At 33.4% G+C, this 27,096-nt stretch overlaps 1 protein-coding gene across 1 annotated transcript in view; it reads right to left on the reverse strand.

Annotated features, from left to right (window-relative positions):
* Positions 1 to 2,121: 2,121 nt before the first annotated feature.
* The window catches only part of LOC126929009 (vesicular acetylcholine transporter-like), a 200,571-nt gene continuing 175,596 nt past the window's right edge, over positions 2,122 to 27,096 (reverse strand). Inside the window, exons 6-13 of the mRNA XM_050744971.1 lie at positions 24,329 to 24,509; positions 19,634 to 19,808; positions 17,528 to 17,757; positions 15,486 to 15,697; positions 14,436 to 14,558; positions 10,933 to 11,119; positions 5,999 to 6,199; positions 2,122 to 4,742 (exon numbers count right to left, since the gene is read on the reverse strand). Of these exons, the coding sequence (XP_050600928.1) occupies positions 4,533 to 4,742; positions 5,999 to 6,199; positions 10,933 to 11,119; positions 14,436 to 14,558; positions 15,486 to 15,697; positions 17,528 to 17,757; positions 19,634 to 19,808; positions 24,329 to 24,509 (1,519 nt within the window). The 3' untranslated portion in view covers positions 2,122 to 4,532. The remainder of the gene's footprint in view (positions 4,743 to 5,998; positions 6,200 to 10,932; positions 11,120 to 14,435; positions 14,559 to 15,485; positions 15,698 to 17,527; positions 17,758 to 19,633; positions 19,809 to 24,328; positions 24,510 to 27,096) is intronic.

Below are 27,096 nucleotides of genomic sequence, written 5' to 3' on the forward strand. Positions count from 1 at the left end.
AACCCTAAAACACGCGTATTTTGCACATTGGAAGTATGTAGTTTATAACAAAGCTAACGAACAGCTTCGTAAAATATGAATAATGTCAACAGATGTGTCGTAGTATGTAACGTGTGTTACGCTATGCATATGTATAGGCGTATATATGTTATGTATATATATGTGTGTATATGTATGTATATATATATCATTTCTGTTTGATTCTAAATTACGGTAAATTATGATAATTTGATACAATAGGATGGGAGTAATGATGTAAGTGACAGTAGCGCCGATCGTTAATATTTCTATCCTTTGAAATGAAAATTGAATTTTTCATTATCGACAGAGCTTGGTATATAAGAAAAGTAGCATTAGTTACAGTAGTAGTTAATTAGACGTAGAACATTAATGTGATAGAGAGATAGAGCTATCATCAACGTTTGCCTGTCTATCGAAGAAGGGCAAACCATTGACCTACCTAAGAATTGGACAAGAGTTTACTGTGCGGGCGCCAAAACACGAACGATTGGCCACGTTTAGAATGTGTTGCGACAGACGAGGTCCGTGCGCTAGAAATCTTTTCTCTACCTTACCGAGTTATTTAGTATTTCAACTTCTATTCGTGTACTCTGTCTCTTCGTTGTTACTGTAAAGGTATCAAACTATAAAACAAGCTTAATACCGCGAATGATATATTTTTACAGCCTTTACGATTGATATTTTATGTTTTATACTCGACAGCAATTTTATAATTTTCATATGATATAAATAAATTTTACATTTAATAACAGTTTAGTAAATCTAAAACACGTGTTTAAGATTTTGTACTTGGTGTTTAAAGTGCTTCCGTTACGAAGAAATTTATATCGTAATACTTCGCGATTAAATTGTTTTGTTATAATAATTTAATAATATCTGTAAAGTATACATCACATTGTACAAAATATATACGTTTCCTTCTTATGACGTAAAAGTAATCAAAGTTTCCAATCGTTTAATTGGCACGTATTATTATGTATTACGTTTCTACTGTTTCATGTCGAAACATATTCTTTTGCCAAATAAGGCAGTTTGTTTCAAAATTATATTTAGGTCTGTTGCATCCTTTACATCATTTTTAACGTAATAGCGTTTTCCTATTCTTAGTGAGTAATTTTGGCTTGAGAAAAATATGATAAAATTGTAGTTGAAATGAAAGCGATATTAAGATATAAAAATTGGATACTAGCAGGGTTAACAGGAAGATTTGATACTTTCTCACACGAAATAGTTGAAGCATCATAGCACTGAACAAACGTATTCTTGTTTACAGTTTTAAACGATGGGTTATTATCAATTCTACAGAAAATAACTGTGTACAATAATTGAGCTATAGAGTTTACTTAGAGTGACTCGTGAAAGTATTTGAACACCTTTTAGAACAGAATATCTTTTCTCACATTGGATCAAACGATTTGAATTTTTTTTTGGGAACATAGATGAATTAGTTAACCATTTTATAAAAATATTTGAAAAAATTTCAACTGGTCGAAATCACGAAGAAAATAGTAAAGGTCTTTTTTATAATCTCCTTATCCGAGCCTGTAATAAAAATTTGGAAGATGTGTTAAGACTTATCTTAATTATATACGTACTGAAAATTTCAACGAAATCGGTTGATGCAGAAACAAGGGACAGGTATCGAAAGATGTAAGAATCTTTATATTTATTACAGTCATAGGCTCAAACTCGTGAGAAACTGCGATTTTCACCATTTTTCGCCAATCGTTTGTGACTCATAGCAACGTTAACCACCGATCCATCTAACTTGTCAAAAGAAGTCAAGACGTTTGGTTCGATATTAAACCCTTTGAGTGCTGAATATTCGCGGCCTATGCCGTCCGTACGAACGGCGCGCGTCTAGCGCTGACGATCGCTGTGGACTGAACTGATGGATTGACTATTCAAAGCGCAAATCATAATAAGTTATAGTAATTCTTTTGCACGAGATTAAATGATTCAAGAGTATTATTTTTTAGTCATTTTTAATTATTTATTATAAACATTGAAATTTAGAGTTAACTAGAATTTGGGTAATAAACTAGAAAACTAAATTTAGTAAATATAGCACAAGTTAATAATTTAGTTGTGCGTGAAAAATTCAGTGCTTGAGAAAACTAAAAAATCCAGATGTAGAGTTTTCTTACAAGTGGTGACCACTTCGACAATAACGAGCCACTATTGGCATTTGTTTACTGCTGTAAGGAATGCATTTATATTTATTTCACATAAACGTAATGGTATTACTTCTGCTAGGTGTTCGGAAAAATTGAAAAACCCATACATGCGTCCTTAGTCCATGCCGGGCACTTACAGAAAACGCATATATATGTCCTTAGTCCACACCGATAGCTTTCGTCAGACACCTATATGCGCCCACAGCACTCAAAGGGTTAAGAAAGTTAGTTCTGTTTTAAAGGATGTTCGAATACTTTCGTGAGTCGCTGTATGTGAAGATAAAGGTACATCGATACTCAACTATGTTTTGTCAAACGTGATTAATTAATGCTTTCTCCTGAGACAGAATACCACATTTTGGATGCTTTTTTCATTCAATGTCTACAGATTCAATAAAATGTACGCTTCATAGCGAAACAACTAACAATAAAATCTATGCTCATCGAGCTAACAATAAAATTAAATGTCATTGCTTCCAAACATATCGACATATCTCATTTAATCGTCGAATTACTCTTAAATTATTTGAATTTCGCAACATGAAGCTACGTGTATTAACATTTTCGTAGTTTCTAAATATCCCTAGATATCACTAACTAATCGTTCGATTATATTTAAGGTTACATGTCGCTACAGAACATCCAATTCACGTGGCTAAACCCGTTAAAGCACCGATAGTTTAACAATACAACTAATTATTAGAATTAGACCCCCTTTAATCGTGAATGCACGATTAAAACCAAGCGATAGGGAAATAACGAAACTACGCTTTTGGTGGAAAGGAACTTCCAGCGCTCGGACATAAATGTTCGAGGATCTTCGTAACAGGACTAGAGTTTTACAATGACCGATCGATCTATATTGCCTACTACACGCAGCGACTACCGTTTAAACGTTTCCGTCTCAGTTTGTTCGGCTTCGGTCGTCAATTACCTGATAAACATTTGTACGCGTGTATCTACTTAACAACAGATGAGATTACAGTGTCCAGTGATTTGCGAAGAATTTTTTAAGTTTATTAACGATTAGATGATCAACGTAGTTTTTTTCTAGATATGTATATCGATAACTGTAATAACAAGTAAGATGAACGTGATATTTCTATACATGTATTGCTCGTAATAGAAGGCTTCCTTCGTACGGTAATTTATAATCTTTGTTAAAACAAATTGTACCATTTGATGGAGAGTCCTTGCATATTCCTTGCTGTTTCATTAATAGAAATAGTTTATTGAAGTTTAATTCTGTAATATAATATATTAGTGTAGTATAATATATTATTATAATATATATTGTATATAATATATAATATATTAGAGAGAGAGAGAGAGAGAGAAGCAATTATTTTAACTGAATTTAGAAAATGTTATAGTAACTTAAAATTAAGACAACAAATTGTTTCTTACTTAAAATATTGTTTTATATCAACGTCAATGTATAGAGTATATAATGCGAATTATTTTAGAAATTGTTACATGTAAATATGTAATAATAATTGAGTCTATTTTGAAAAAAAAAGACATTTTACGTTATCCGTATCAAAGTTTTCGCTTATCCCGATGATAAGAATTTTGTCGTTCTTTAATCGTTTAGTTTTTAACATAAAAATGTAAAGCTGATATTAATTCCACATCTTGTTACAAAGTTTTTGCAACTTTGATTTCCTCTCTCTTAAAGCTTGAAAAGTTTGACTTAATACACTCTGGCTCTGGGAACATGTATATCTTTCCTAATTCTAAAATAAAATTAAAACAGTTTTATTAAGATAACCATATTTTTTACTATTTTTTACAAACAAACTACTATCTCTAATTATCCGAAAAATTATCGACAATATTATACGATACTTAAAAGAAGATATTAAATATCAAATATTTAAACTGGGAAGAATAGCGAGAAAAAATCCCTTTCAAATGGCACAATTTCTTTTGGTTATTTCTATTCGTATTTGCGTTATTATATCACGAACATGAATAGAGGGAACAATCAAATACAAAATTCACGATGATATGTAGAATTATCAGCTAAGATGCATTCATTGGAAACAGATTGTTCGAAATAGATATAGAAAGTTTCTGCATCGGTCCTGTTCTATTCCTATTCATGATTTTAAAGAGGCATCAAATCAGCGATATCTAACAAACTGTGTGAGTTCTAATGCGAACAGTTGTCTTAAACGTTTACTATTCGTACTACGCTAAATACTTTCACAGACGAGCTCGAGTATACTTCCTTTCGATATGATTTCGGACTCGTAACCGAGAAATTATCATTATTTCTATCTAGCATCTTAATATTTTGCTTTCGCGCGATTTTATCTCTTAGTCGCCAGTTTATCTCTGATTCGCTCTGTTTAGCATGTCCGCCATGTCCCATAAGCTTTGCTTGAGCGTTTGAGCGAAACGCGTTGCGTTCGTTCTGCCATCGCTATGAAAAGCAGATACAGAAAATATGATGCCGTTGCTTCTCAGATTGTAAGCGCAACCGTAACCGTCTGGCACTACTGGACCGTAACCAATGATTGCATCGTTCTTCGAAGTTACCTAAAAATTGGATATTTCTTGTTAGTCGATATTTAAAATACGGGGGAGATTATTAAAATAGGGATTATTAGAAATTAAATTATTAATAAGATTGCTAGAAAAAATAGAATTTAAGCAGAAATTTGATTGATCGATTTGTTTAATGTTTCGATGTTACAAGTATACGTTAACCACTCCAATTGTAATCTACTAAGTTCTAAAATTGTCAAATTGTAAAATCGAAAAATCATTATCTTTATGCAGTAAGAGCCTGTAACCTGCAGTGTCTGAATAATTATAAACTCAACCCTATTTTTAGATATTTCATAATATTAAAACAAAGATTGACAAAATTGTTTATATAATTTTATATTATAATACAATACAAAATTGAAAGTACAACAACAAAAAATTCCCTTCTTTCGAAGTTTGCAAGAACTTAAATTTTCTCTTAAAATTATTTTTGTGGCTGTGAAAGAATATAAACTCAATGTTAATTTTGTTACATTTTCATTCAATATTTAGTGGCTTTTTTTATTTTTTTAAAGTGGATTTTATTCTTTTTTAAGTTCAATATTTTCTATAGATAGTTTCTTCTGATCGTAAACTTTTCTAGAATTCTCCACAGGTTTTCGATTGGATTCGGATCAGCACTCAATGCTGACTAATAATTCTAATTATAAATAATAATTCTATTCCGAAATCTTGAAACCACTTGTTTGTAATGGCAGCTGTATGGATAGGAGCATTGTCTCGTTAAAAAAATGTCTCTTTGCCTTCCATTTCAGTTATGTAAGGTAATAATTCACCATGTAACATATCCTAATATCCTGTAGTGTTCAATCTACCTTTTACAAAAACAATTTCACTCAACATATCTAGGCATGATTGCCTTGAATATATTGAAAAGATAATGCAGAAAATGTGTTTGAGTCTATAATTATTCACAACACTGTATACCTAGTAATTTATCAGTTTGCTAACGTAATTAACTAGCAAATTACTGTGCTCGGAGACTCTAATAAATTATTATATTAATAATCTCGTAATCAATTTGGACATAAAGATGTACAACTAATAATTTATGTAGTATGCAGAATCCATCTGATAGATAATGATGATGATGATGATGATGAAGTGCTACAGATCTGTTTGGTCATCGTATATAATGACCTCGTGTGGACAACTTTGAGGTGTTGGAGAACGAGAGCCTATATGAAAGTGGCATACATGTGAGAGTTTCAAGTATCGATCAATCGTTGATCATCATTATTAACCTGTGACGTTGAAAGAGCAAAATGATTGACGATCTTATAAGCCTGATCAGTGAAAATATCCGGGATTGGCTCTCCAGCTTCTTGTGCGGCGTAACGGAGGCCCATTAAATGGTTGTCGATTCCATAACCATTTATGTTGTCGTTCATTTCCTTAGTCTGTCTTTGTACCGCTAAATCAAACAGCTCCTTGATCCTCTCTTGCTGAAAAAGCCATTGCAAACGGACCATTTCAATGGTGAACGAAAATAACATATACATATATATTTTCTATATTTATATACCTACACTTCTATAGTAATTCATTAGAAATGTTAATATTAAAGAATTATTTGTACGCGGAAAATGAACGTATTAAGTTCATGCTGATATATGTAAATGTATGCGTGTAGATATATATATATATATAAGTACTTTCGTATACATGATGCCTCGCATTTTGTTGTACATATTCATTAATATTAATTACTAAGAAACATTAATTTCGAAAATTTATTATACCTTTGAACGAATTTGATTCCTACACAAAGACAGAATGTACGTTAATATGCATCGTGTATTATATGTCGTATATTATAGCGTCGTATATTATTCACTGATAAAAAATATTAATATATTTATATATAACGCATATTTAATTGAAGCACGGTTGACGACGTACTGAATTTTTAAAGTGCTCTATTATTATAAAAGACAGAAAATGCGATTTGTCATGCTTTTTATCGGTGGTCTTCCTATACTAACTCTGAGACGAACTATAGTTTTATTTTAGGTAAAGTTAGAAAATAGGAAAATGTTTAGGAAAATGTTTGTTTGAGCGTTTGTTGAGCGTGAATTTAAAAAGAAATATGTACAGTATAGTCCCTCTTATTCGAATATCCTAATATCCAAACGCTGTGTTATCCAAACATAGTATTTCTCAGTATTCCTTTCTTCATTCTTTTTCTTTCAAATATATATATATTTTATTAGTGTTCATATATAACGTATTCTTTCCTTGATTCGATTGATTGAGTTTTGTTTATAAGAATTTATTATGAAACTAATACCGTTCTAACTATTGAAACAAACTATGATATAATTAAAAAACTCGAAAGTGGTGCAAGTGCAACAGAATTACCAAGAATACATAGAGTTGGAAAAGCCGCGATCACAGACATTAAAAAATAAAAATATGATATTGAAAATTATCCGATGCATATTCCTTTGATGCTGGCAATAGTAAAAAATATACTTAAATATACTGAAGTAATAAAATTGTTTCATCGCGATAAAGACGATAATAATGGTGATTCTACACAAATGAAAAAAAACAAACGAGCTCCAAATTTTCTGAAAGACATTGGTTCCTACAACTTGCTACAGATTCGTTTCGTTTCACTGAACGTGGTCACTAGTAGCTATAGAAGGCGCACGTGAAGAGGTGCCTTTTTGTAAAAGATTCCGATGGTTCGAAGTACAAGAAGATATTCTTCATAAATATTTAAAGAAGTCGACTAAACCTTAATATGTATTTGAATACACGAAATAATAAATAATAAGATATAATAAGAAATAATAAATCAATAGAATCGATGTACCACGTTTCTCACACGATACTGTAGGTTAAGGGGTTAACGTGGTCCCTAATAACCAGGAAAGGTGCATGTGACCTTAAGCATGCCATTTAGAAGAAAAACAACAAACGAAAGTGACGATGAAGAGGTCCTTTTTTGTAATAGATTTCGATAGTTCGAAGTACAAAAAGAGATTCTTCTGTATGCAGAATTATGTGATTCAGCAGACAAAAAGATATGGGATTCACAAATATTTAAAGAATTTGTCAATTAATCTTAATCTGTATTTGAATAAATGAAATTCTACATCGGGAAAATGATCGTTCCATTATCGGAAAATTCCATTATCCCAACAGTTTTGTCTCCTTATTAGTTCGGGTAAGATAGGCTTTACTGTATTTCGATGATACTGACTTGTAACTTATAAGAGCTTCGTCTCGAAACAATATGAGGAACCAATTTATACAAAAGAAAATCGTAGAGCTCCATTTAAGGAAAAATGGAATTGTATCTGTGCATTCTTCTTTATAACCTTTTCCTAACTATAACTTTTCACTCCAATAAAACTACAGTCCGTCCCAGTTACTAAAATTTTTCTGTATATAAACCATTACGATTTGATTAGTATTCGTTTGATCTCCCATTGTCAACTGTTAATTTCTTTCGTGAAAATCATTGAAAATCAACTTGATCGGAAACGAAGTTACGCATATAAGAAGAAAACATTGTCTGGTTGTGGCTATATACGTACATAAGTATTTTTAGGCGATCAATCACTCCATTTTCTGTTGTTAGTGCAAACTACGAAACATTTTGTATACGGTATATGAAAACGAGTGTATCCACGGAAACGTATGGGCTCGTTAGTCGTTAGGGTAGAAAACTACACGCACGGAGGGAGTCAATTTCATTATCGTGCATTTTCGATGAACAGCGGAGTAATTGCGGGATGGAGGACGGCTGAAATAACATCGTGATAAACGAGAAACAACAGTCAGCTCGCCGTGCCACTTTCCAGACGAGGGTGAACCGCGGAAAGAAAGCAAACGGTAAAACCCCCATGAAACTCGCCCGAGGCCACTCGAGAGACCAGGCAAACACTCCAACGGGAAAAAGAGCGAACACGGTCTAGTTTAATTGATTGCCTTTTTCTTCAAGAGTCTCCCTTCCTTTATTATTTCGTTATTTTTCCCATCTATGTAGACTTGTCCACCGCTTGTCGTTTTTGTGGAATCGTATTTATGGTCTTCTTTTCGGATTAATGCTGTGTACGTACACCTCTGTAGATGAGTACGAGAACTTGCGAAAAGTGAAAGAAACACGAGAAGCTCGAGTAATTTGGGTGAAACTGTGAAAAGACTGACTAGACTTCGATTCCGATGATTTTTGAATATATTGTAAAACTCAACGTTTTGAGCTACCTTTTTCTATGCCTAGTTTCCGAGATATTCACAAAGAACTGCTGGTGGAAGTACTGAATTCTGCGTACAGTATGCGATTATTTTTATAAGTATCAAAAATAGGAAATGTCTAAACAAAACAAAAATTGAACGATATCAAAGTATGATATCAAAGAGGACATAATCTGGAGTAATTAGATTCTTTTGCTGATAGCCAAGTAGATATTATATGAAGATGACATATAGGTTTCTTTAGATAGAATTATATAATTTTAAATACAGTAATTGATCCGTCTCAACATTCTCTACAAAGAAAATATTCACCTAATTATGTAGAAAAATCATTAGTTTAGAAGGTATTTTAACTTTGATTTGTAAAATTTAACGTATTAAACTATCAGCTCGCGTCTTTCTTTGTCTGTCGTACGTTAAATTTGACAAATTAAAGTTAAAATATCTTCTAAACTAATGACTTTTCTGCATAATTAGGTAGCCACTTTTTTGTAGAGAATGTTGAAACGGATCTATTACAGTATTTAAGATTATATGATTCCATTAAAAAAAACAATGTACATCACTTTCATATGATCTCTACTTGGCCATCTACGAAAAAGCTAACTTCACCAGATTATGCCGGTCATCATTAACAATATAACAATTCTTAACAAGGATACAGTCAGATACCTGACTCTGGACAGGAGATTAACGTGGATACAAAACATCACAGACAAATCGAAGCAACTCAAGGACAAACTTAAAAAATTTTATTGGTTCACTGGCCGTCGCTCCAACCTAAGCACGCAGAACAAAATTGCGCTCTATAAGACCGTAATAAAACCTGTCTGGACCTACGGAATCTAACTATGGGGAACAGCAAGTAATTCCAACATTGAAACACTTCAATGCTTCCAATCGAAAACGTTAAGATCCCTAATAAATGCATCCTGGTATGTCACCAACGAAGCAATACATCGCGACCTCAAGATACCCACAGTCAAAGAAGAAATATCAAAATATAGCAATAGATATAGCAAAAGAGTCATCAAACATCGAAACCCCCTAATTACTAAATTACTTAACACGTCGGACCAGATCCCAGGCTAAAAAAACACTACCCGTTAGTCCTAAGCACAAGATTTAACTAGATATTTAGATTAAGTAATATTTACTTATTTATAATAATTATTTTGAAATTATGCTTATCTATAATAAGTATTAACTTATTATAAATAATTAGCCATGTCACTGCGCCACGCCAGAGAAAATTAGTTATCAATTCTCGCACTGAGAATTGATAGTAAAACAAAAAGTAAATAAAAAAAACCAGATTATGCCCTCTTTCATACAATACTACTTTTGTCTGAAACATCTTTCTGTATTTTTGATACTTACAGAAGTAATCGTGTTTATACAACTAAAACGAACATACTGTAGTTGTGTATGTTTGGCAACGTATACGTCAATATTGGTTACTGGATGTCTCATGATCCGCAGCCGGATAAAATAACGTCTAAACCAAACCTAATTCTTTTGCTTATACTTTATCGGTTTGGGTCAGGTGTCATTTTTCACACTCAGCAACCAATGCTGACGTATATGTTACCTATCATTATGTATTATGTTTTGCTTATGGTTTATCGTTTTGGGTTAGGTGTTATTTTTCACACTCAAATGCAATCAATGCTGACACATACGTTGCCACAGATGCGCAATTATAGGCGGAATTCACCGTAGTAGTTTTTCGCTTTATATGTATAAGAGAAATTGTTCAAAATATCAATTTCTACAACATATCCTAAAATCACCGAAATCGGAGCCCAGTCAGTCTTTCTACAGTTTCAGCGTAATTTGAAGCCTAAGTAATTGGATGGTCGTTATGTTTTGAAAATATCTCGTCTATGGGGAGTATCGTGTCGCTACAAACGACAAACTCTACGAAATACAGCCAAGTTTCAGTTACACTGTAAATGGTGAACTGAACTCTTTTGGTGCCTTCGTCTAGGGTGTTGCTTTGCTGATTCGTGGTTTGACTTTCGGGATCCCCTTGGCACATGGCCTTCGCCCAGGCCAGAGCTTCCGGGCTGGCTGCTCTGATGCAATCGATTCTTCCTAATGCGAATCTTCGAATGCCTGCGCTCTCGTAAGTTGCTACTAAGTTTCCATGCAATCTGTTCCAAACAAAAGATTTTAGACATAAGAATTTATTATTAGCTTTTTTTACAGTTGTTTTAATAAATTCAAAATGTATATGTACAGTGTATAGTACCCCGAACAATTATAAACTCAACCCTATTTTTAGATATTTCATAATATTAAAACAAAGATTGACAAAATTGTTTATATAATTTTATATTATAATACAATACAAAATTGAAAGTACAACAACAAAAAATTCCCTTCTTTCGAAGTTTGCAAGAAATTAAATTTTCTCTTAAAATTATTTTTGTGGCTGTGAAAGAATATAAACTCAATGTTAATTTTGTTATCTTTTCATTCAGTATTTAGTGGATTGCTCTTTATTTTTGATTACATCTATAGGTACACTATCCTGTAACTTATTTAAAGTTGTTTCAAATAATTGCCCACATTGATTTTATTCCTTTTTTTTTTAAGTTTAACGATATTTTCTATAGTTGGCTTCTCCTGATCGTAAACTTTTTTAAACAAGAATTTCTCGCAAGTTCACGATCGTTTTCAAATCAGTACTCAATACTGTTCACGTTAATAATTCTATTGTGAAATCTTGAGACCACCCTTTTTGTAGCGGCTTCCTTTTGAAAAAATGTTTTTTGTCTTCTGTTTCAGCCATGAAAGGCAATAATTCGTCATGTAACGTCTCTCGTTATCGTGTAGCGTTCAATTTATATTTCGCAAAAACAATTTCACTTAACATATCTAGACATGATCAGTGGTTTCTTGGAAATACTGAAGAGATAATGCAGAAAATGCGTTTGTGTCTCGAATTATTCACCACACTGCTAATACACATGTTGATACACTGCTCAAAACAATTAAAATCGCTCTTATGAATGGTTCTATAGCGATCAAACGATTTAATGTCTCTTAATATGATATGTTATTCGTATGACACTGTGAAATATTTAAGGCAATAATTTGGAAAATAAACTAACATAGCATAAAAGAACGCGTGGAATGGATATAAAAAGTCGCAGTAACAGGAAGAACGAACATCTAATAATAATTAGAAGGTAATTGTTTTGAGTAGCGTGTTAACATAAGCGAGGACCATTTTGACACTTTGTAAATAGTAAATAACTATGTATATTTGAGAAGGCTAAAAAGGAAGTACCCAGCAGACCTCACAAAGGATATGACCTAGCAAACGCGAGGATGGTACCCCGCTGGGGGTAGCCACCTACATGTTAATATAACTGTTAAAAAATTCTACCAAATGTCCAAATTGGACAAATTGTGAATTCAAATAATAAATAAAAAAAAAAATGTATATCTGGAACATTTATGCAGTTGTAGGCAATTTAAAGAGTTACACATAGCGTACTATTCGATTTTTCCTTACAATTTAACATATACACACACGCATTAAAATCTCCTCAATTTTCCGAATGCTAGTAAAATTTTTGTTTATAATAAATATGTTTATAACATTCTTCTTTCCACGTGTTTGCCTTGTATTAGCAGCTTCTTTTTACGTAAATGTCATCCATATAAAAAACGTCTTGCGTAAATCGATAGATGAGTTTATTATCTTTTTTGTCAATTAATAAGCGTGCAGGATGTTAATAAAGCGACTGAAGGGTTTAGAAGCTCAATGTTCACAGAGTGAAGTAAAAAATTCTTAACACGTTGAATGCCACGGGGTCACCGGTGACAACTTGTCGATAGTGTGACGTCGATTCGAAATTATTTCACGTTCCGCGTGGGAGGTGAGAGATTTGTATTTCGATTAGTACCAAATTTATTAAGAACTGACAGAGTACAAAATGTTACAACAGAACAGAATAGAATATTGCAGGGAGACACACTGGGTGATTTCGGGAGCAGTATATATATGTAAACTCCCTAGAGTTCATGTGGGATAGGGATTCTTTTTGTTTTACGATCTTCTTTTGTTTTACGGACAACCACTTTTGAGAGGCACGCATTTTCCCAAACGGACGAACAGAGAGTTACATTAGAGACAGACAAGGTTACAGAATAGTTATTTAAGATTTTAAAGACTGAAGAAGAAAGATCGGTAGCTCAGGACGTTGAAAATCGATTCTCGATTTTCAGGTAAACATTGTACAAAACTTGTTATCTCTCATTCATATAATTATTGTTATTTATTGTTATAGACGGATATTAATTGTTGTTTATGTTTGTATTTTATCTAATTAATTTATAATAAAAAAAACTCGATTTTCAGACTACAGAATCGATCCCCGAATTATCCCAAGATTTACGATCTTACATATATACCCTTTTATTTGTTGGAGTAGGAGGAAGACCTTGGTCGTGTGGATGTGTCATATGGTTGGATGTTACTATGGATTTTGGTTGTACGGATGTATCATGCCTAGGGGACTGGACGCTACCCTGGCGGTGACTTATGATAAGGCGGTTGGGACTGCCTATCTTATCACATAGTCAGGGAAATTTACCTTGTGACAGTAGCGCTGTGGAGGCCACTGGTAACCGACTCGCCAATATTAGTAGAAATACATAATTTGAACAAATGTCAATAATTATAAATTTTCCATTATTACCATCGTTACTACAATGGTGTGACGAAATTAATGCAATATAAAACATATAAAAATAGTTTTATTTATACATGAAATATAGACCTATTATGTGCGCATATTGTTATTATCATATTAGATAAACTGCTCGAGGAACTTTCCTCTGCCTGACAGTACTCGACATCGTTTGGGGGATTTGGTAAAAATGTATCGTCAGTGGAATTGCTTGACGCGTAATCTCCATTTGAAATTATATTAACTTTAAGGGCAAACTAAAAAATAGAAAACATGAAGTGCAAAAATTTGTGTAGTACATAAAAGTATAATAAACGCTCTTGCCTGATTGTTAGATGCTCTCGACAAGAATAAACACGCGGAACAATTATTTAGTAACATAAAGAAACAGTATAAGATAATTGATAATCGCAAAAAATAAGTGAATCGCGCGAAATCGCACTTCAGCGCCACGGGGATTACTGGTGACCCCTGTGAGATAAATTCATTAAACATGATTATACACCGCAACTTATCTCTTGTAAGTAATATTTCAACATTATATATATCGCATAATAAAAAATTCATCATGACGCCATGGGCAATCCCTGTAAAACTAGCGTGGCATTCAAAGTGTTAAAGATTAAAACCTCTAAGATAAATTCTTTCGTTGTATGATTTAATTTTGTATCTCACCGTATGGATACTTTTAGCAATTTAAATTTGTTCGCAGTAAACAATGAACATGGAAAAAATGGCAACTATTGAATATAAAATAGGTACTCACCTAAAGTGTGTAAATTGTAATGCTAGTTGTATATAAACATCCGGACTAATCTTGTGGGATTTTATAAATTCCTTCGAATATTCTTGAAACCATAAAATACAAAGGTCCAGGTCCTCCACTAGTCTATTAATACAATTATTATTATATATTACATATTATATATTATTATTATTATTGACTACATTTAATTAATAATTGTATATTATTATTAACATCTATTATTGATATAAACGGGTAAAATATTCGATTAAGTTTGTTTCTTATGAATGATTAGCCCTTAACGCTCCAAATGTGCCTCTCAATCACCACCGACGTGCAACGCTCTACTCTTTAATAAACCATTTTCGTATTACTTTTATAACAAAATCGTCCCAAATGTGTTTGGAATGTTTTAACGAATACTATGCGACATAGCATAATGTAATATTTTATCCAGAATATAAATTAATAAAAAGTATGGTATAATGTGTTTTTGGTATTTTTATGTTGTATATCCTATATATAATATTCTATATTTAATTAACTCGAACAAGAAAAGCGTCACCCATATTTGGGTTGCGGAGCCCCACGGAAGCATACCTGTCACACAGATATGGGTGACACGGCGACCAACGTGTTAAAATCTGACACTTAAAAACTTACAAGTCGAAGTATAATGAGAATAAGCTGGAGTTTCCGGTCGATATTCACAATTAAAAATCGGAGCGTTAAGGGTTAGTATCGTCATTGATCGTGAGTGTAAAGATCTCAATCTTTATATGAAATGCAATCTATATACAAGTGCAAAATTAAGATACATGAAAGTAATATAGATTTCAAACGATATAAAGATGCCATCGCTCAAAATATGATGAAAGTCAAGGATAAGAATATGATAATATAATAATTGCTTTGCTTCGTTTTTCAGAACGTCGAGATTAAGACTTTAGGAACCGGACCATAGTATAAGACGTTAGGAAACGTAAAGTTTAACTACGAAGTTTTTTGACAATCGAAAATGTTCGTTTGAACGTCTCGACGGCACTGAATACATGTTTCATCGTTACTCACGCGTCGAAAGATATCATTGCATCTCGGATATCGTTGAGGCTTTGTTCGGATAGGTGCCACTCCAGTTTTTCTGGCGCAGGTAAATGCGAAGGTACCGTGGTTTCCTCGGGTGGCGACATGGCATCGACCTTTTCTGTTAATTCTTCGAACGTGATAAAAATTGCTGGACCTTCGCCGGCCGAATGTTCGTAGTTCATGCCCCACATTCCGTCCTTGGTGAGCAGACAAGTGAAATAGAGTGTACAAATAACGTGAGAAGATAATATGCATAATAGTCGATCTAAGCCTTAGCCGCCTTCGTTTCAATTTGACACACTTTTCCGGTAGAATATTATATTATTCGGCCATTTACAGAACAATTTTTCTGAAACTTGCCGACTTTGACACGCGAACGAAATCTGCCACCTATGAAGGAGAATTGAAGAGCGCTTGTAGAAAACACTGTAAGCGTGAAAATTGGAAAATTTTGATTTTTTAGCGGAAAATGTTCTACATGATAATACTGCAGTACAGGATCGAAGTGCAATTTCTCTTTCTAAATGTTATTTCTATAATAAATAATTTTGTTAAATAATAAATGACAATTAGTTTTTACTTTCTAAACGACAAGATATAAGAATCAATAGAGAAGAAGGAAAAGAAACCTCATGCGTCAATATAGTCCAAATTCAGGAAAAAGAAAAGTGTATCCGTGAAAAAGCCTGTATATATTTTCTGTTAGTTGTAAGGAAAACTCGATGTTCCATTCATTTAGACAGATGTCATAGACAAAAGCTAAGAAACGATTGAACATTTCTCGTACACAACACTGAGTGTCAAACATCAAAATTTTTAACACAGAGAGAAACTTTCTGGAACGTATTTTCGAAATTTCATTTGTTTTGATTGTTATAAGATCATAAATGTACGAAATAATCCAAATGCGTCACAAAATTTTCCATTTTTAGAACTAATATATTCATCAGAAGGGGAATTGTTTTAGTAGGAAAGTTGTATGTGCTTCTTAATTGTAGAAAAAACTGAATGTGTCATTCATTTTAAATTTGCATGCATTGTAAGTACCAAACCTGTTTAGCTCTAAATAACTTATATAAAAACAAAAAAGTATAATTTTTCAAAATGTTCTTTTTATGTTTATCATTAAGCTATATTTTATAACGTTCCGAGTAAGAATTGTTATAAAATTGGTGATATTTAATGTCTATGTGTTCAGGCATGTCTATCACATGTCTATCGTTTAATGGCACTTATATTGAGTGCAATATTGTTTGTATATGCAGAGACAATGTTGGAGTAGTAGTAATTATTTGGAAATAATTATTTATTATATTTCATATTATTTATTATTATGTTATTTATTTATTTTATAATTATTTTAATAATAATAATAATAATTATTATTATTATTATATGAATTATTTATTATAGTAATTATTTACAAATAGAAATTATCTCTTCAATTTTATACTACAGTGTTCCCACTAGCAAGTAGGTCATTACGCGATAAAGGAGCAACAGTTTTTAATTTTTCCATTTACAGTGTTGTCTACAAAATATCTCCAATCATTTCCATCTTATCGATGTTCTATCATTGTATCAAGTTGATACACATTAAGTGGCAAAAATGAGTTAGTCGTCACTGATTGTTACGAATTCGGTGGATCTAGACAGGATATTGCATCGGGAGAGAGGCTAAAGCGATCTGGATGCTTCATTGGCTCAGTGAAACGAAATCAGAAAGAGAGAAATTACAAATTATCATGAAAATGTGCTAGCGACCGTAATAGAAGTAACAACTATATTATCATCCAAGTAACCACTAGTTACGTGTACATATGTTTTCCAAGTTTTCTTCCCATTCCTATGCGGAATGACAGACCGACCTAGGAACTTGGATGGGAAAATGAAACAGATCGCTCGAATAAGAATAACTCTCGAGTGGGCAGAAATAACGTTGCGCGGAGAAAAAGTTGTTGCTTCAATGTGAAACTACAATTTTTCTCTTAATCGGATATAGCGTGTAGTTGTAGGTAGGTATATACCTTGCCAAGAATAGCATGGAAAGTTTTATCGAACCAACGATTCGCACCCAAATGTCTGGAACCTCCGCCGTGGAGAACATGATGAAGCACGTTAGCGTAATCTCGGTCGCCGATCCATCGATCTTCCTTGTTCAGGGGATTATTGAACGTTGCCGGCAGTACATCGTCGTCGATGCATACCACGCACAGACATCTCTCCAGCAATTCCAGATTGTGCCGATTTTGCTCGTCTGCAAAATTCTTTTGCCTTTATTTCTTTCTTTTGGTTATATTATCGTTTATTACTCACGTAATTACAGTTTCCTATTAGAATGTGTTTCTTGATTGTGTATTTAGTAAGAGCGAGGGAAAATCGCGCACAATTGACTAGTAACGATTCTTCCAAGAAAATGACATACTGTTGATACATTGTCGACGTTATAAGAGCGCTTAGTGATGTATGTAACTTTGAAATGTATTGCTTCAGCAAAGCCTGAGCCCATAAATTTTATCGTTGGTAATCGAGACAAAATAACTATAGGCATACAGAATATCTTATTTTTCAGAATTTACTGTTATTCAACAATTCTTTTTAGTCGATTCGTTTGAGCTCAATAATTTTTACTCCTCGTTTCTCGATTCAATATGAATGCTTATTTACAAAAATTTGCCAACTTGTGCACGAAAATTCTAGCAAACCTAATAACGTTAATATAACACAATTTTGTTCGTAAAACGGTTCGTGAAATGTTCCATTTTATTACCTTTCAAATTAGAAATAGCCATAAATTACCTTTTTCATTTTATTTTTTGATAATCTAGTATGAAGTTGTTCCAAATCAAACTTTAATGCAATGAAACAAAAATTGCAAATTTAATAATTACTAACTAGAATCTTCAGTAATACAACATGGAATACAACAATTGCATACATATGCACAAGACTATTGCATACATATAGATAAATTTACAAACATTTATAATCTTTTCCTTCTCAAGACAAGAAGCATAAACTTTGATTTGTAAAAATTTTAGAAGTGTCGTTTATTGGCTGGTCACGTAATAAAATTTTTCGGTTGAAGATAACGACCTGATAAAGGGTTAAAGATACTTGCTCTGCACGACGAGGAAACGAACCCAACCACGTATCGTCGTTAGCTTGTTACACCTTCATTCGATTTATAGACGTAGGTCGTAGGTTGTCGTTGGGTAAGGTCGGGTTACGAGGATAATGGGAATATTGCGAATATTGGCGAGAGCAGAACAGCCGGTTAATTATGCCGTGGGAGGGTACGTAGCGGCAAGGGTTGCCGGAGAACTTGCAACAAGATTACTCTAACTGCTTGGCAATGGTGTGAGTCGTACCTTCGCTTGTACAGAGTATATCGACATCAGCAAATGGATATAAATGTTTCTTGTTTCTTTTTTTTTAACATTTTATAATCTAATAAACTCTATAGTTCGAAAATCTCTATAAGACTACAACTTTATTCATTTGTGCTGCGAAAACCTCTAGAAGTCGAGATAAAACTCACTTTAACTCGAATTATTTGCCATCTGTCCAGATGCATTATTTTACCTCTGAAACACAAATTTGCTATAGCCAGACCTTTGCAGGTCGAGGTTTATCTCTGTAAGTCGAAATGCGCCTCTAGTTATGTCGCGTATCACAAAATGTGAGAAACCAATCCTTCGATATTGACTCCTTTCTTCTAACCGTCAGGATCGCCTCTAATAACTCTAATAAGACGACACAAGCCGTATTCTTACTGCTTCGACCTTCGTGTACGCGCGTAGAAGGCTAATCGTTCATCGGTCAAACGCGTAAATGCCATCATGTTCCACGTCTGTAGCTTCTGTATTTGTGTACATCGAATAAAATGTATTCTAAGCGGAAGCTTAAAATACTAAATTGTGCCTTCGTACGAAGCTTCCGCATGTCGAATTTTCATTCGCTTAATTTCTTTTACTCAGAAATTTCGGTACGTCGAAAGCTCTATAGTTCGAAGATTTTATTTTTAGTTGAATGTTTTAATCCCTGTATTAATATATTAGTATTGCAAGGATGTTATATTGGTAAATTAATCGCATAATTACTATTAAAGAGGAAATTATAAACATACGTACGTCTGAGTAATTCTTCTCTAGCTTTTGCCCAAGCTGGTCTTTTCATCGTTGTGAGGATACCAACTGGCGGAGTTCTAGGATCAGCTTTAGTTGCCATGATCTTTAGAATTTGTTGAACTAATTCGGCTTCAGTTATGCGCCCTCGGTCAGAAGCCCTAACAGGCACGCTATAAAACTGTGGAAAAAATGCAATCTCTGAAGTTATACATATCCATTGATCCGAGTATCTCGTTAAATATTGGAGCGATGAGAAAATAACGATCTTGTGAATGTCAAATCAGTTTGCACACTGTGGTATTATTGCTTTATTCGATTAAATTAATGGAAGAATTTTTATACAAAACACTGTAAGTGCCATGATAGAAAAATTCTGATCTTTCGATGGAAAATGTTCCACATATCAATGAGAATACTGTGATATAGAATTTAAGTGCTATTTTTCTTTCTAAATAGTCATTAATAATGCCAGAAAATGATGTCACAACGTCGCCCTTACAAAAAAAAGTGTGTCAGTAAACATAAGTTAATTGTCTCTTGGCTTTTGTCTATGCCATCTATCTAAAAGAATGGAACATTCTTTTTTTACAACTAAGAGGTGGCACGTATAGGCTTTTCTCCAGATATCATTTTTTTTTTTATGAATTTCGACTACGTCAATGCGTAACATCGATAAGATTTCTTCTCCTCCTGAAAAATTTGTTTCTTAACATTTACAGAATTTTTTTCCAGCACTCTTCGATGATTCATACTGGATATTTCGAAAATTGACTCTGTTTTCAGTCTTTTAACATGTATGACTTCTGATAAAAATATATATGTGTAATATGTTGATATTTAGCTTACATCTACATATATTCTGTAAGCTTATTCATATATTTTTGTTTTTGGCAGCCTCAAGTGCTTCTTTACCGCGTTATGTATGTATCTTATATACGTAATATATGAGTGGATAACTTGTGTTCGTCTAATCTTTCAATTCCAGAGCCTGAAATTCAATTTCGCAAAGTGCATTCTTGCACTGTTTATATTTACCAATCTTTGAACTGTATCTATATGTACATATAAAATATACGAATTATGTATATAAGAAAATTTGAAACAGCGATAAAAGAACTAATACCGTATTAAGAAAATAATTCTTTTTCAGATTTGTATTTTTTACAATTTCCAGTTTCAAATGACGAGATCATTTAAAAATGTTGTCTTCTCCAATTCTCAAAGGCAAAAGTAATTTTAGGTGAGGAAAACATTGGTTGAGAAGGTCTTAATTACTTGATCGAATTATATTAGAAAATAGTTATATTATTAAATAATATTATGAAATATTCGTGCACTTACTTAAGCTTGCATAACTTAAAATAAGTAAAGCGTAAATAGGAATCAAATTGCATGTGTTTGAGTGGAACAGCTGGCGTGAAACGGTATTTCTGTAAAATAAATATGAAACGAAAAGAAATAAGAATGACAAAGGAGAACAAAAGATCTTCAATTGGATATTATTTGAAAAGATTTGTTTTAATATGTATTGACGTATACAGTATGTCCGCGTTAAATGTATACACGCAATTTTTTACGCAAATGTCTGCGCAATTATTTGATACGTAAGTATCAAAAGTATAAAAAGATATTTTAGATAAAAGTTGTGTGGTATCGAAGGAGACTTAATCAGGTGTAATCAGTTTTTCTGTAGAGAGGTCATAAGAAAGTGGAATCATATATCTTTAAATACAATACAGTTTTCAATGGAATCATGTAGTTTTAAATACAATAGTCAAGTCGATACCATACAACTTTTGCCTGAAACACTTTTTCATATTTTTGATAATTGCAGAAATAATCGTATATATATGTAAGATCGTAAATCTTGGGATAATTCAGGGATCGATTCTGTAGTCTAAAAATCGAGTTTTTTTTATTATAAAGTAATTAGATAAAATACAAAAATAAACAACAATTAATATCCGTCTATAACAATAAATAACAATAATTATATGAATGAGAAATAACAAATTTTGTACAATGTTTGCCTAAAAATCGAGAATCGATTTTCAACGTCCTGAGCTACCGGTCTTTCTTCTTCAGTCTTTAAAATCTTAAATAACTATTCTGTAACCTTGTCTGTCTCTAATGTAACTCTCTGTCCGTCCGTTTGGGAAAATGCGTGCCTCTCAAAAATGGTTGTCCGTAAAACAAAAGGAGATCGCTCTGTCCGTGAAACAAAGCCTGTCGTGCTACCCGTAAAACAAAAAGAATCCCTATCCCACATGAATTCTAGGGAGTTTACACCTCCCCTCCTCGTGTTGACAATTACATCGTTAATTGTCTTCTCTATAAGGAATCAGCTTACTCGAGTGGAAGAAATTCCCTTCAGATCTCCGATTACCGTTATCCACTTCATATATGGAATTTGAAATCCTTCTCAGAATTTTGAAAGGTCCTTTTCTAATTTCGTCCAGCTTATTTCTATTTAGTTTGTTTCCATTGTGGGTGAAACCATATCGCCAATGTTAAATTCGTGTTCTCTTCTTTTTTTATCGTATTTTTGTTTGTTGATTTCGAAATTTCTTGTTGAATTTTTGAATGCTTCTTCTCTGTCTCTTTTTAGGTTTATCTTATTCTCCATTATTCCCTTAGGGACGATTTCAATCATTTTTCCATACAGTAAATGATTTGGAGCAAATCCCGTTACACTGTGTCTGGTGTTATTGTACTCTTTGTTTTCTGACGTGAATGATTCCAATGAATTTACCTGCTTTTGGTTCCTCTGAGCATTTCCATTTCTGTTTCTGCATTCTTGTATTGGGTGAAATCGGCCTGGGAAATTCAGTGCTTCACAAATCACGCACGGTTGTTTCTTGGGTGGTGGATCTGACTTTCTGTCCAACCTTTCATTACTCCCTCGTGTTTTTCTTTTCGTCTGATCTTCATATTGCCTCAAAAGTCCGATTAAGTCATTTGTTGATTGTACCGCTTCTTTATCGATTTTGTCTTGAATGTGTATGGGTAATCCAATAACAATTAGATTTATCCTTGTCTCTTCGGAAGTCTTCCTCCTTACTTCCAATATTAACCGTTCTTTTTTTATGACATATTTGGTGAACGAACCTGAAATGTATTTAAAATTATAGGCGTATTGCACTGCAGACCAACCTTTATTGCTAAAAGCTTTTAGAAATGCCGCCTTCCAGTTTTCCCAGTTGTATTCCTCATCCTTCAGCAGATTTGTCTGGTACCATTCTGATGCTGTTTTTCCCAAATATTTCTTCAAATTCTTGATTCTTTTTTCGTCGTTTTGGATTTCGTACTTTTCACATTCCGTTTCATACTCTAATATCCAATCCGTGGCTTTTTGTGTTCCATCAAATTGTCTTATGGCAAAGTCCGTGCCTTCTCTCTCACGCATGTTTTGTTTCCAGAAGATCTCTAATAATCTTTCTATTTGAAGACTGGGCTTCTCGTTTTCGGTCTTTATGTTCCTTGTGGGGATGATCTCCGATTCTTCTAAGTAAATATTTCGAAACGAAGTTTAAATTTGTATCGATGTATGACGCTGCCGTTGTGTCATCCATCGTGATTGCAATGTTTCTGTAATGGCCTACTTTGGTTAAGCTGTTTGCGGCTTTTTTCACTATCGATAAACTGAATAACTGCGGATGATGATCTCTTGCTTGATATTCTGGGGGAAAGACACAACATACTTCATCTTCTGGTTTTCTTATGGATTCTATGCATTCTATTTTCTCCCCTCTTGCGTTCTCGTTCATGACGATACGTAGCTTCACTTCTAACGGCATGGCGTAGTGAAAATCGATTTGTAAGATCGTAAATCTTGGGATAATTCGGGGATCGATTCTGTAGTTTAAAAATCGAGTTTTTTTTATTATAAAGTAATTAGATAAAATACAAAAATAAACAACAATTAATATCCGTCTATAACAATAAATAACAATAATTATATGAATGAGAGATAACAAGTTTTGTACAATGTTTACCTGAAAATCGAGAATCGATTTTCAACATCCTGAGCTACCGATCTTTCTTCTTCAGTCTTTAAAATCTTAAATAACTATTCTGTAACCTTGTCTGTCTCTAATGTAACTCTCTGTCCGTCCGTTTGGGAAAATGCGTGCCTCTCAAAAATGGTTGTCCGTAAAACAAAAGAAGATCGCTCTGTGCGTGAAACAAAGCCTGTCGTGCTACCCGTAAAACAAAAAGAATCCCTATCCCACATGAACTCTAGGGAGTTTACATATATACTTAAAACGAACACACTGGATGCGTATGTATGGCAGATGAAAATTTTTAGATAGATACATATATAGGTAAATGTAAAAAGTCAATAAATATGTATATGTATTAATGTAATATCTGAATATGAAAAGGATCTATAGATATAGAAAAATTCACTGGACGCAAAGCATGCGTATTTGGAGAGACCAGATTCTTAATAAATTGTTATTAATTCCATCTTTACTTGGTCATTAAATATCACGGTATCTTCAAATGCATGTTCAAAATTTAAGTATAAATTCCACCTATTAACATAGCCACGAATCTTATTACCAAAAAAATCAATATAGTGGCGAAAAATGCTAGGAAAAACAATAGAATGTATGTTCTCATTACTAAAGGTCCTTAGATCACATCGCTAGAATTTCACGTAAAATGTTTCGTTTCAAGTATTTAGAAATATACCTGGTTATGATGAGCAACGATGATATGATTGCCCGATGTAGTTCTATCAAGAATAACTTGCTCGTCACCGTTTGACCCTGGTCGTCGATATATACGGTACATTTGGTAATGCTGGGCCATGCACAGAGGTTGCATAGTCTTTCCATCTTTCGACCTCACTTGTTCAATTTCCAAACCGGATCTGCGATAAGAAAATATTGCACTTGTATAATTTTAATAATCTCATTATCGTAGCTATCGATCTTCTTCTTGCAAGAATTTTTGTTCCTCTTTGCTTTATCCTTGACTGAATGAAAGTTCGTACTTTCTTTTACGAAACAGATACATATACAAGGGTAACGGAGATATAAACCGCACTTTATATTTCTTTATATTTTGTATAGCTTTATTTAATAATTCGTTTAAAATAACTTTAGTTAAAAATATTTTATAGTTTTGTATTTATATATTATAGTTTTATATTTCAGTAAAATATTTCAGAAAGAACAATCGAGTTATTTTTCGACGTACGTTTCATTTGTCTCTATATACTTTTGCCAGAGGATCGGTAATTTTTTCATTCCAGTTTCGTAGAAAGTGGAGGGCTGAGTCAGAAGCCAATTGCACGCGAATTACTCTATTTCCTCGTTGCTGTTGAAACGTCGTCCTCCTGATCCTCTTTAAGTAATCGCGATGTTGCGGAACCCTAGCTCCTTCTGAATGATGGAAACCACGTTTCCATGATTAATATTAACTTTCGAGCAGATTTCGTCGATTGTTATGCGTCGATCGTGCTCGATCAGTTCCCAACAGCATTGATGTTTGCTGGCGTTACACTTATCTCGGGGCGTCACGGACGCGGCGTGTTTTGAACGTATCGACGTCCACTGGAAAACGTCACGCAAACACTCGGGTTCCTGATAATGTTTCATCCCCAAACTGTAGTCGCGATTTATGCAAAATTTCAGTGAGTTTTGCGCTCTCAACGACTAAAGCTTAATAATTATAGCTTGTGCGTCGAAAGACGGTACTATTGTCTCGCTCATTGTGTTATCGACCGAAGAAACGATAAATAGGGTGTCACGTGAAGTGGTGTCAAAGTCTTTAAAACACGTCTGTTTGAACTTTCACGCAGTCCCATAAGGATAAGCGACATTGTGCAAGTGTGCATTCTATAGATATTAGGTGTACAAATGTATAACTCCAATTTTTCAACGAACCCGAAGTTTACTTGGAAAAAGATACAGAATGTTATTCAGTCGAACTATTCGCCGTTGCTTTCTATAATTTTGAGCTATCTATCAGCGAAACGATGAATTATGCCAAATGTGTTTTTAGACGAGATCTGATTTTCAACGATTTATTCCATCTGGTGACTCGTTGAAAAAGTGGGCATCGAATAAAGCGTGTTGCAGTGGTCGGAACTGGTAGTCATCCAAAGGAATAATGTCTAGCGAATAAATAGGCTGCAGCAGCAGGTCCTCGACAAGACTCGCTGCCACGTCTTCTGTCGTAGAAGCAGTGTGATCCAGTGTTGTCGTGCAGCAATTTCACAGGACGTCCTCCTTTGTTTTGAACGTTCCATTCTTCCATAATGAAATTCATCATTAAGGTCATAGAAAACAAAGACAAATACTTTGTTTAAATAATAATAATAATTTTTTAAATAAACTTCCAGCTTCATCGAAAAATTTTGATTATTCATTTGTATACATCTAATAATATATGATTAATACGTATACAAAATGAAATCTGACTCCTTATTGGTGCAATTTCTTCAATCGCCAAATCGAAGGAAAGGAACTGCGGTACTTTTTAATTGCGGTAGTTTATCGCCAGTATATTTCTCATAACCGGTCGATCGTCATCTTCACTATTGAGTGGAGTTCCCCTCCACAACTATAAAAAAGTTAAGACTGAAATGTGTAATCCGAATTCAATTGTCCATGAAACAATGCTAATTACCCATGAGAAAATGATGAAACTTTTCTATTTTTGATTGTTTAAAATCAATATTTTACTAACATATTTGTGAGATTTTTCTAGTTAAAATGAGACCAAGCACGATATAGCGATTAAATTACGATTAAATTACATTTTCATGTACAGGAAACAGGCGATAATTGCAGAAAAATAACCTCTCGTTAATTGCATGGTCGGCATCCCACCACGGGGAGCAGGTTTCCCTTAACGTATTGGGAAGTTCGACAATCCAGGGTGGTCGAGTGGTGTAACGTGATCCAATGTCAGATATCGCTGAGACGATGTACGTAGATACAAATTTAAAAGTGAAATTTTTTTATTTTCGACGTTTTTTAAATTAAACTTTTATTGCCGTATTTGTGAAACTTTTCTGATTAAAATGAGACCAAACATGACATAATTATGTTTATTATACATTTATTGAAATGCATTTGATTGTTATGTATAGAGTAACCAAATATGCGTCAAATTATATCGTGTTTGGTGTCATTTTAACCAGAAAAAGGTAACAAAAATGTTGGTAAAAGTTTCATTGGTCACAAGTCAAAAATAAGAAAGTTTGATTTTTGAGTTAGAGGGTTCAGCTTGTCGAGGACTTTTAATGTTTGCCGAGCGCTTCAATTTTCAATCTCTGTTTCTCTTTCACTCGCGTTGTTTTTCTTTACGCTCGGGACGTCTAAGACCTCAGTTTTCAGAAATAGAATTGTTTCTACCAAATAATTATAAAACTTGCGTCCCGACTTTTGTGCAACAAACCAATGTTTATTGTATATATAATAGACGAAAGAAAATAAGTTAATGTCAGT

This window comes from Bombus affinis, chromosome 2 (genome assembly GCF_024516045.1).
Source record: "Bombus affinis isolate iyBomAffi1 chromosome 2, iyBomAffi1.2, whole genome shotgun sequence".
NCBI lineage: Eukaryota > Metazoa > Arthropoda > Insecta > Hymenoptera > Apidae > Bombus > Bombus affinis.